The sequence below is a fragment of the Salmo salar genome, chromosome 01, assembly GCF_965601325.2.
Source record: "Salmo salar chromosome 01, fSalSal1, whole genome shotgun sequence".
Lineage (NCBI taxonomy): Eukaryota > Metazoa > Chordata > Actinopteri > Salmoniformes > Salmonidae > Salmo > Salmo salar.
Genome location: NC_138291.1, coordinates 72406916 through 72419764, shown reverse-complemented (window position 1 = coordinate 72419764; position 12849 = coordinate 72406916). Strand labels below are relative to the sequence as shown.

General features: G+C 43.3%; 1 protein-coding gene across 1 annotated transcript in view; it reads left to right on the top strand.

Moving 5' to 3' along the window:
- LOC106607945 (attractin-like protein 1) overlaps window positions 1–12849 on the top strand; it is a 358398-nt gene that overhangs the window by 154720 nt on the left and 190829 nt on the right. Inside the window, exon 22 of the mRNA XM_014205458.3 lies at window positions 3150–3202. Within this exon, the coding sequence (XP_014060933.1) occupies window positions 3150–3202 (53 nt within the window). The remainder of the gene's footprint in view (window positions 1–3149; window positions 3203–12849) is intronic.

The following is a 12849-nucleotide window of genomic DNA, read 5'->3' as shown; positions in this document are numbered from 1 at the left end:
GAACACTACAAACAAAAAGGAATAAACAATGATAACGACCGTAATGTCTTGTAGGCTTAACAAGCAGTACAAAATTAAGATCCCACAACTACAGGTGGGGAAAGGCTGCCTAAGTATGATTCTTAATCAGAGACAACGATAGACAGCTGCCTCTGATTAGGAACCGTACTCGGCTCAAAACAAAGAAATAGACACCATAGAATGCCCACCCCACACCCTGACCTAACCACATAGAGAAACAACCTGTCTCTCTCAGGTCAGGGCGTGACAGGATGTCCTAACCGACTTGCCAAAACTATAGTTTGTTAAAAATACATTTGTGGAGTGGTTGAAAAATGAGTTTTAATGACTCCAACCTAAGTGTATGTAAACTTCCAACTTCAACTGTTGATCTTAAAACACACCTTTTTCGCTATGCTTTTCCTTAAGGTGCTTTTTAGTGTTTCAATTTTTATTGCTATTATTTTGTTATTTATCTTCATGTTTCTGTTTTTATTTTCATTGTTTTTATTCATTTTTTCCCCCTGTGAATCATTTTGCGTTGCATTCATGTCTGAAATGTGCTGTGTAAATAAAGCTTGAATTAATTTGATTTGATGTGTGTGTGTGTTTGCACTGTTGCTGTGCACGCAAAAGTGTGAAATCAAAGGTAGGTACCTCTTCTTACGTGGTGAGTCTAATTAAAAGACTCCTTCCTATCAGACAGACAGACTGAAACGCAACAGTCTCCCCTTCCTTTCCTGCGTCTCCTGACACCTAGGTTATATTTGTGCTCCCCTAGAACCTTGGTCCCAGAAGAGAGCGAAGTAAACAGACTCAGTTTCAGAGGTTTATTTTGGCACTGCTGTTGCCACCCTGCCTTGCACGCTGTCTGGCCCAATGGGGTCATGGCATATGTGGGTTTGTGCGAGTGAGAGGGGGAAGTTGGCTTTTTAAATAGATCCAATCTCCCATCTCAGCATTTACCTTAGCATGCTCCTCCTGTTACTGACAGCAACTGATGCATGAACAGACAAACCACAGACTCTCTCTCTCTCTCTCTCTCTCTCTCTCTCTCTCTCCCCCCCCTCTCTCGCTCACACACACACACACATACACACACACACACACACACACAGAGCGATGGCATGCGCCCACAGCGACCTTTAATCTTCAGACCTTCTGCCCTCTGTCACGGCTCACAGAGAAAGCCATGCTGAGGGTTCACAGAGAGTCAAACACTCTTCACACAGCCTGTGTGTGTGTGTGTTCTGTTGTCTGGGGAAAAGCTGAGACTGTGGCAGCCTAATAGCAGATTAAGGGTCCCGAAGGACAGTGGTGCTTTTCTCTATGTCATCCCAGTCTGTGAGCGTAGGAGTGAAAGGCAGCCAAACAGACAGAAGAGAGACTGGGGAAGGAAGCCAGTGTGGTACACCCATCTTGGCACCATTACCACTTAAGCTACTTAACCAGCCAGCCCCTAGCTGAGTGTTAAGTGTTAGTGTTCTCTGGGGAGATGACGAGTGGGGCTGGGGCCTTCTAAAGTCCCTGTGGTGCATCTTAAAATTGCTGTCATGTTCTTAAGATTAACTGAGGAAAATATTTTTTGTCCTGGCCTTGGCTTTGTGTAAGGGGAATACAATCGGTTCCAAACTCGTATGCTCACAAGGCCTTCAACAAATAGATGGACTGAGGCGTACAAACCAGATAACACTGCTGCGGCCTTTGTATTTGAATTGAAGTCTTCTTGAGCTGTTTTGTGGGGTTATTGTTTACAACGCCCTCTATAAGAACAATACAGAAGGATAAAGCCCTGTCCTTGGCTATGAAATATTCATTACTGCTACTTTATGACTCTCATACTAAGGGTTGGCCAGCCACTGAATGAAATCTGTTTTGTTATGTATAAGCACAGGAAAGTGAGTATTGCCTACCTTATTTCGCTGTAACCACTGCCTGACCAGCCTTGCAAACCCTAGCAATTATGTTCTGAATCCATTTATTGACTCAAGGGGCAGATTTAACGATGTATCATATCTGTTTCGATAGGCTTGTCAAAATAGTGGAGTATGTATTTACAAAGTGGCGGTTTTCCACACTGTTGCCCTTTCCAAGGTCTCCTCCTGGGTTTTGCAGAAGTTGGGTATTGGTAATAAACATGGGTCTTTGGACTGCAGTAATGACCCCTGCTTCGTAAACCAAACCATATGATCAAATGCCATCTACCACAATAACCCTCACACTTGGTACTCCTGACTCCCCACAGTCTAGTCTGCTTTCAATTCTCTTCCTGCATTTTGAGGGCCTTGTCTTAGTATTGGAGTCAAGGCTGCCTGATTGACTTGACAAACAGGGTCAAATTAAGGGTTGATGGAGTCATCCACACACCTGACTATTGTTTAATAGCACTTATTCAGTTTAGTGTATTTTTCAAGCCTCTGTTAGGTCCTACTGTAGCTGTCCTCTGCGTCTTTCAGTAGCGTTCAAGGTGCTCTCTAGCTGGGCTGTTTTTAGCCGTCTAACTCCCCTGCTGTTCAGAACACAGACAGACAGACAGACAGACAGACAGACAGACAGACAGACAGACAGACAGACAGACAGACAGACAGACAGACAGACAGACAGACAGACAGACAGACAGACAGACAGACAGACAGACAGACAGACAGACAGACAGACAGACAGACAGACAGACAGACAGACAGACAGACAGACAGACAGACAGACAGACAGACAGACAGACAGACAGACAGACAGACAGACAGACAGACAGACAGACAGACAGACAGACAGACAGACAGACAGACAGACAGACAGACAGACAGACAGACAGACAGACAGACAGACAGACAGACAGACAGACAGACAGACAGACAGACAGACGGCTCCTGCCCGCGAGCAGAGCGGTATTGTCAGATAGGGCTATCTGGGGAAATCACCTCATCATATCCAGGGAGAGGACAGCACCAGAAGCAGCACACAGTATTGTCACCTCAGATACTACCTCTACAAACAGCCTCTCAGGACACTTTTCCCTGACACGCCCAAAATAAACCTCAGTGATGATGTTATTAACAGTCTGTGATGGCTTTGGCAAAGTGACAGATACCTTGTTAAGCTCATTGTTCTATGTCTTCTATTCTTCTTCCCCTTCTCTCTTATTGTTGCAGTTGCGACTCCGAGAACCGTTACCTTGGCAACCCCCTCAGAGGAACGTGCTACTGTAAGTATCCTGCCGCTGCAGTCACACCTGAGTCTCCATTGCATCTTTGTCCTCCAGATGTTGCCGTGGTCCTGATCAGTTGCAGCATACCACACATCTGCACATCTCTTTGACCTTTGCTGTGAAGGGAGTTGGCTAAGCAGATGGAAGCTTTTAGTCTGTGCCAGGCAGTATGGCAGCAATCGACTATAGATTTGTCTGGCTCTAAACTTGATTTGAAAGATTTGTAGCGGGCGATGGTAGCAGGGTTTAGAGGGGCTTCTGTCTCCAGATATCAATGTCAGACCACATATTGATTTGACTCATTTGCAGAAAATTGGTGGTTTTTCAAGTTAAAGTACATGGGGGAATATTTTACTCAAAACAGATGCTGGCATCAGCCGGTGGAATTTGGTCCACTGACCAGGGTTGTAAGGGTAGCTGTTTTGGACAAAGTTCAAGTACTGTCACTTCCAATAGTAATCCTGTTGAGTGTAGTCATGCATGAATGTAGTTCTATGAGAGAGGTTGTCAATTGTAACTTTGATGCTAGTAGTCAGAATTGCTTAGGTCAGGAAATCATCAAGTATCCCTTTGATCAGAACAAATGCAAACATTTTTTGTCGAAGCAATGCTTTCACTTACCTAGTTCAAAACTAACCATGTACTGTACATATACCACACACTACATGTAGTTTTAACATTTGTTTCAATAGTTGATATTCAGAGCTATTAAAAAACACAAAACACCCACCAAAAAAAGAACCTGTGGACTGTCCTTTAAGTTCGTTAAAGGAAGAAGAGCAACCAGAGCTCTAGAACAACACAACCCTTCACAACATCAAAACACATCCAGATATATAGAAAACAAATCTCAATCTAAAAACACATATCTGTACTGTCAACTTTTGAACTAGTACTGTTCTGTATTTGTATTGTCTGATTCTAACCAGCTTTAGAAAGGTTAAGTACACGCACCGCCATCACTCACTGTGGCCACCACTGTCTTCTGTTACTCATGACAGATTGTGTCTGTTCAGCTGACTGGCATTATGTCTGAGTACAGAGGGCACTAGGTGGCACCCTCGCTGTACAGTGTACCCACAGTTACCAGGAGGCAGTGGAGGACGTGTCTGTGGAGATCACTCCCAATCACTATGGTCACTCTGAGAGGTGTCTATCCGCCTATCTCTGTTTGGCTACGGACTGTGTCCCCTGAGGGACATGTCATATCCTGATCGTTCCCCTGCGTCAGTTGAGAGGGTTCAAAGTCATTAGGGAGCAAATGGACAAGCTATCTGCCAGGTCTGTTTGAACATGGCCAAACAAGCACACGGATACTCTAAATGGCACATTAGAAATACATTTGTTTCCTGTGTTCCTTTATCATACGCTATTCTATCAAATAGAAAAGTGGCTGTAAATCATCTATTAGCATGCTATTCAGATCTCACGGTGGACATGGAGGATAAATAAGAGCTCTATTTGAGGTCTGTGAGAAAGTGGGACTGATTTTCATCCTACATGGCATTTCAAATCTCCATAACAGGCGGGGTCATCAGCAAAGCTGTCGTTCACCTCAGAGGACTGAAAGGTCTGCCATGTTTGATGACTGATAGTGTTTTCCATTATGTCACGAGCGTAGAAACTTAGGCTCCAAGGTTAAGCCCCACTTAAGTGCTACAATTATGTCATAACCAATCAAGATTCAAAGCTTTTATCATGTTGTTTTGCTAAAGGCTAGCTATTGTGAGTCAAGCCCTGCCTTTCCTAGAAGCATTACCAGTGCAGATGTGTAGGATTTGTTGGACATGTAGGATGTGCGGATGTGTAAGCTGGGATGTGGATGTGGATGTGAAGGTTAAAGAGACTAATTGGGCCAATTATGCCTAATGAATCAGGGCGACTGAAGGGTAGCACACATGGCTTTCTGGGAACTGAGTGTGACATCCTCTATTTGAGGGGATTGATGTTTACTTTGCACGTTCATTACATGCTAATTATTTAACCATCTACTTATGTCAATTGTGACAAGGCAGAAATCTATTACAATGACACTAATAATGATAGGGAGAGTAATGATGATGAGGAAGGACATTTTATTAATTGAGATGTTGCTACTGTACTAGTCAAACTACTAGTACTTCTACAACTACTTTATGGCTTCAATATGTACTTCTACTACTAATAATAGTACTTAGTAATTATACTAATGGTAGGCCTAAAACTACCTACCACTGGAAACTGATCTATGTCATTCTTCCAATCAACGCGAAAAATACATTGGATTTGAAAAAAGTATGAAGGGAAAGGGGGATACCTAATCAGTTGTATAACTGAATGCCTTCAACTGAAATGTGTCTTCCACATTTAACCCCTCATGTGACCAGTACTGTTTTCATCTCATTTCAACCAGAGTTGTAAACATTAAAATTAGGGTAAAACTTCAACTTAAATTCTTTGACTTAACCTGACTAACAGGTTGTTACATCAATCTAATTTCAACACAATCATCAGAACTATGTATACGTTGAAATTGCGTAGACAAATTCCACATAGAAATGTAAAAAATATTTTTCATCCTACATTTAATATACTGTATAGTGGGTGGTCTGTGGAATGGCAGATAAAATGTCCACCACTACTCAACCTCATCATAAATTGATTCATTTACTTAAGTCCAAGTATTTAAGTTGAAGTTTTACCATAATATCAATATTTACAATTCTGGTTGAAATGAGATGAAAACAACACATTGATTCCATGTGACAATACGTTGACAAATTACGATGAAACAACATTGATTCAACCAGTGTGTGCCCAGTGGGTTCCCACTGGAATGTAATCATGGCTGATGCTAATGAGGAAGCTGGTCGTCAGTGGCTGACCAGGTTAGTGTGGGTAATGAGTTGCTCTCACAGTGGATCAGTGTCAGCTAGAAGGCCCTAATGAGAAGGAGCCACCAAGTGTGTCCCACCAGCCCCGCCACCCGCCATTACCAGCCTCAAACCCTCAAGCCCCTTATCATGAGAGGATCAGGCACTCTGCACTAAACGCTAAACACTATCTGACAGGCACTCTGCGCAGACGCCTAACCAGTGTCAGATAGATACAGTGAGAGATACTCTCCCCAGACGCAAGCACGGAGGCTTCTCTGTGCTGATAATCTCTACTTGCTAATTGTAGACAGGCTGTGTAGACTATGGTCTTGAACCTCGATGTTGTCACGAAGAGTGTCTGTTCGACTGGACTGAGGGAATTATCTCCCTTTAAACTAATATTAGTAATACTGAGCAGACAACTTAATTGTACAATAGATGTCTGAACATTATCAGTCAGGCAGTTGGCACAGACAGCTGAGTAGTACCATCAGACAAGCTGAGTGCTACCATCAGACAGGCACATGTTCATAGCTATTTTACAGAAGATACCGCCATCATTATAGGTGTCACTTTACCTGGGGGCCCAGAATAATCAAGGAAACCACTTCTTCTGAGCAAGTGTCCTGAGTGTAAATTCTCAATAGCTCGGTTTCCATGCAAATATTCTAAAATCTGCATAAAAACAATATGTGCATTTTCCCACCGGAGCTATGTTTCATGTTGCAGATAAAACGGTGTGTATGATGATGGTGCACATGGACAGAACTTTTGTGGTTAAATTCCCATGTACCAAATCAAATCAATAAATCAAGTTAAATGGGTTTCCAGTGGGTTTTCAACTCTACTGGTGGTTTTGTCACAAAATATGTTGCGTTATATAGCGAATGTGCCTACTCTGGTCTTGGCATGTGCGCTAAAGCCAGCAGCTCACATATACAATGCAGGTAGGTTAGCCTACATGATGAGATTAATATGGACAAAAGAGTAAGATCATTTTTAATTAGTCAAACGGCAGCCAAGCATTGATCATCATGTCACCAGAATAAGACCCTCACTGTTAACTGGGTAGGAGCATCAAGCTCATCACTGTGCACTTTTCCCCACCCTGTGAAGTTCATCGTTTATGTCATCTGTAGCCTGATATACTGCATGCTTTCCCGAGTCGTAGTGGGAGGACTACACAACATATCATTGCGAGACTCCAAGTTTACCGTATGATGGTTATTATATCAATATTTGCGCATAAAGGCATTTCTCGCAGAATGAATTACAGACATAAAGAAGGGGAAAGGGGATACCTAGTCAGTTGCACAACTGAATGCATTCAACTGAAATGTTTTTCCCACATTAACCAAACCCTCAAAATCGCAGGTTGACGTTTATTGTCATGAGCCTTGTCCTGGAGGCAGAACTGAACAATTTCCCCTTAGATAGGCAAGCTGCAAAGTTTAAATTGGCTATACTGCAAAAACTCATGAAAACAAAAATGTGCTTTTTGTTCTTAATTTAATTTAGGCATTTGGGTTAACAGGGTGGTTAAAGTTAGGCTGTAGGACTTTATGGATGTGCCAGCTAGTGAGCACTCTGCAGAGCTGCCTCCAGAACAAGATTCATGACGAAAAATGCTAACCTGCACAAAAAGGACCCACCTTGTCGTTACATTTTTATCCGACATGTACTTTACTTTCGTAAAAAGGTTGGATGGAAACCTAGTTGTTGGTGTTCTTTTTGAAAAAAAAAAGGTTTAACTAATTGCTTTCTCTCTGTACTAATGCTATACATGCATTTATTTGTCTTTGAAGAAAATGTTTCAAATGCAAGGTAATGAATAGTAACAAGCATTAAATGAAATCTCCAAGTGCATCCTGTATCGCTGATGTTGAATAGGGCATCATGCTGTTTCAACTTACTGGATGCAGACTTGTAAATATGAAATTACTTTACAGGTGAGATTTTGCTCTTTCTTTTAGATTCTGAATAAAGTTACACAGTATGCTAATACCATGACTTGTCTATAGCAACTTTAGTCTTGTGTAGCTAATTTGATGCTTACATTGCCTTATTTAAGTTATCTTTGTAAGGTAAAATGTGTGCCCAATAAACATGTTCACATTTATGTAATGTATGCAAATAATTTAGATTATCCGAGGGGAAATTGTTTTGTTATTTCTCTGATGGGAGTTTTAATTTGCACTTGTTGCTTTTGCATCACAGTGGCAAATATTATATCAGGCATGAAATCTAACATATTGAAACATTTTCGATGTTTTAAAGGATTGCGCAACTTGACAAGTCTTCCACTTTGCATAATGTCATTGTTTTCAGCAGGGATTCTTTGAGTGGGCACGGCATTTGTCTAAGTATACTGTACATTAATAACCACCATACACTGCTACCAAATACCCTAGAAACCTCACAATGTCCTTTTTTGAATTTCTCTGCACTTCTGTGTCCTCTTTACAGAGCATGTAGAACTGTTTGAAGTTTACTGAAGACCCTTATGGGATAAACAACACACAGCAACGTGTGTGCCCGAAGCGGGAGGGAGAAAGAGTCACGCATTGGCTTTGATCTGATATCTGCTAATTCCTTTAATTCGGCATGGCGACTAAACAAAACGCAACTATTTGTCGAACATAATTTCCTTTCGTCTCGCTAAGGCTCTGAAATGAAGTCCTCTCTGAACTCAGCAGGAGTATTTTTTTGTCGAGTTAGAACGATGAAAAACAATTGTATGTTCTTCTCACGTGGCTGATAAACAGCAGTTCATAGAAGGCGTGAAATGGGGAAGTGAATGGCACAGTGTGAGCTTCTGAGACAGACAGGTAGTGCATTCAGCTGTCATTGACTAACTATGAAGATGGCATTTCCTCATAGTGTGTGGGGTTTGGTTGTGATGGCCATTGTGTTTATAGGCTTCGCAGGATGCACAACTCCAGTCCACAAGGACTGTATCCCTGCATTTTCAAATGGTCCCTGGCACTGAATTGATGAGTTCATATCATTGAATGCCCAGAGAGTGCACATACCTGGCCTCCAATGTCTGATCAAATTGCAAAAAAGGAAAACCAGCAGGACCTGCAACCACTTGAGGACCGGAGTTCAGTTGTGCATTGGGTTGCACATTTTGGGGAATATTCAGAGGTGGAAACTTGCCGTGGGAATTAACGGGAATATGCGGGAATTAACGGGAATATATGGGAATTAACAGGAATATGTGGGAAATAACGGAAATATATGCAAATTAATATTAATACCATTTAAATGTAGATGTTTTTTATATTGGCTATATTTACCATATCATATGGAGACAGAAACATAAGCCTTTTACCTTATCATAAGTAGACATAATTGCAAATTATTAAATCCTTCCAATAGAAAAAACATTTTAGTTACGAATTGAACTTTAATTAAATTAGTTGACTCTTCACATGGGAGGATTTCACTGAACAACAAAAGAAAGGGAATATTGAATGATCCCCGAAGATCCATCGCATCTCCCAAAAACGTTTTCAACATACATCTGTAAAATTATAGTCTAGAAACTAAAGCTTTGGTTGTCTTCCTCTCAGGCTTCCATGTCTTCTCCCTGGACCTCCTCAATGTCCACCTCTTGAACATCAGACTCTGAGGCCTCATCTTCACTGTCACTTTCCAACCTTGTTGAGGATGGCTCGTTGTCAGGCTCAAAAAGCCTCAAATTTGCCTGTATGGCCACCAAATTTTCAACCCTAGTATTGGTCAGCCTGTTGCGTGCTTTGGTGTGTGTGTTCCCAAACAAGGACCAGTTGCACTCTGAGGTGGCTGATGTTGGTGGGATTTGGAGGAGGATGTAGGCAACAGGGGAAAGAGCCTCAGATCCACAAAGTTCCTGTCACCAGGTGGCTGATGAGATATGTTGGCACGACTGCCATATTGCATCTCCATCCCAAAGCCCTTGCTTGGAAGTGTACTTCACCAGACTGCCAAGAAACTTGCCCTCATCCAGGCCAAGGTGGTGAGACACGGTAGTGATGTCACCATAGACCTTGTTGATCTCTGCACCAGAGAGGATGCTCTTGCCAGCATACTTGGGGTCCAACATGTACGCTGCGGCGTGTATGGGCTTCAGGCAGAAATCTTCACGCTTTTTCATGTTTTTCAGAACTGCAGTTTCTTCTTCTGCAGTACGGATTTCTTCTCTTAAATCTGCAAGCAGAGTATGAACATCAGACAGGATGGCATTGTCTCCCTCAATCCCTGCAATGGCTACTGCTATAGGTTTCATGAGTTTCAGGCTGCTTACCACTCTCTCCCAAAATACATCATCCAGGAGGATCCTCTTGATGGGGCTGTCCATATCTGCAGACTGCGATATGAACATTTCTTGGAGAGACACCTTCCCCTCCACGAGACTGTCAAACTTGATGACAACACAACCCCAACGGGTGTTGCTGGGCAGCTTCAATGTGGTGCTCTTATTCTTCTCACTTTGCTTAGTGAGGTAGATTGTTGCTATAACTTGATGACCCTTCACATACCTAACCATTTCCTTGGCTCTCTTGTAGTGTATCCATTGTTTTCAGTGCCATAATGTCCTTGAGGAGAAGATTCAATGCATGAGCAGCACAGCCAATGGGTGTGAAGTGAGGGTAGGACTCCTCCACTTTAGACCAAGCAGCCTTCATGTTCGCAGCATTATCTGTCACCAGTGAAAATACCTTCTGTGGTCCAAGGTCATGGATGACTGCCTTCAGCTCATCTGCAATGTAGAGACTGATGTGTCTGTTGTCCCTTGTGTCTGTGCTCTTGTAGAATACTGGTTGAGGGGTGGAGATGATGTAGTTAATTATTCCTTGCCCACGAACATTCAACCACCCATCAGAGATGATTGCAATACTGTCTGCTTTCTCTATGATTTGCTTGACCTTCACTTGAAGTCTGTTGAGCTCTGCATCCCGCAAATGCTACGCCATCTTGAATCCAAGATGGCATAGCAGTAAGACGTGTGTTGTTTTGGCTCATGTAATATTCATTTTTTTCTGTTTTTTTGTTGTTGTATGTATTTCAATCTCTTTTTTCCATTTTCGAATCAAATATACCTACCTGCAACCCGCCTCACCCAATGTTGTACGGATCTGCAATTTTTTGGACTTTATAACTGGAACCTCCGTCAGAAGCTAGCCGCCACTGCACTGAGGATAGGAAACACTGTCACCACCGATAAATCCACGATATTCGAGAATTTCAAGAAGCAATTCTCTACGGCTGGCCATGCTTTCCACCTGGCTACCCCAACCCCGGCCAACAGCTCTGCACCACCCGCAGCAACTGGCCCAACTGACTGCCTCGCCTGGTTCACTACCTACTAGCTAACTGACTGCCTCGCCTGGTTCATTACCTACTAGCTATTTAGTCATTGTTAGCCACTGCTAGCGGTCTTTACCTTTAGCTCAGACACCAGCCGCTTTAGCCCGGATAATACCTGCCAGTCTGCACAGTGTGATATCAGCCCTGAGCATATCGGACTGCTTTTCTCCACTACATCACCGGATTCCTGCCGCAAGCTCTAGACCATTACACTGGATCATCGCAGCTAACTATCTGCTACCAAGTGGCTATTGTGGCTAACGCCCTTGTCCAGAAGCAAGCACCAGTTAGCCTCGAGCTAGCCCCCTGCTAGGCCCATCTCCCTGCTAGCCAACAAAGTACACCAACTATAATACCTCTCTTGCCAATTGGCCTGGACCCTTTGTCGACACGGATCCCCACTGATCCATCACGACTGGTCTGCTGACGGAATTCGGCCGATGTGCTCTCAACCGGCATCTGCGTCGTGGATGTCGGTGAAGACCCATCTGCTAGCCCCGACCCGCTAGCATTCTGAACACCGTGTCTCCCGCTCGCCTAGTGTTGTAACGACTACCGAATGGCTCCCTGTTTCATCTATTGCTGCTCATTGGACGCTATGATCACTCGGCTACACAGCTGATGCCTGCTGGACTGTTTATTAACACAGTACTTCATTTTGTTTATCTGTTGGCCCCAGCCTCGAACTCAGGCCCTGTGTGTAGCTAACTGACCCTCTCTGCCTATTCATCGCCATTTATCCATTGTTCTTGTCTTAGCTGTTTACCCATTGCTGTCTTACCCGTTGTTGTCTTAGCTCTCCCAATCAACACGCGATTGCTTTATGCCTCTCTCTAATGTCAATATGCCTTGTATACTGTTGTTTAGGGTAGCTCTCATTGTTTTATTTTACTGCGGAGCCCCTAGTCCCGCTCAACATGCCGTAGATGGCTTGTTTGTCCCACCCCCCACATGCGGAGACCTCACCTAACTTAACTGGTGCCTCCAGAGATGCAACCTCTCTCATCGTCACTCTATCCCTAGGTTTACCTGCTCTGTACTCGCACCCTACCATACCCTTGTCTGTACGTTATGCCCTGAATCTATCCTACCACGCCCAGAAATCTGCTTCTTTTATTCTCTGTTCCCAACGCACTAGACAACCAGTTCTTATAGCCTTTAGCCATACCCTCATCCTACTCCTCCTCTGTTCCTCTGGTGATGTAGATGTTAACCCAGGTCCTGTGTGTCCCCAGACGCTCTCATTTGTTGACTTCTGTAACCGTAAAAGCCTTGGGTTCATGCATGTGAACATCAGAAGCATCCTCCTTAAGTTTGCTTTATTCACTGTTTTAGCACACTCCGCCAACCCTGATGTCCTAGCCGTGTCTGAATCCTGGCTTAGGAAGGCCACCAAAAATGTGTAAATGTCCATCCCGAACTACAACATTTTCCATC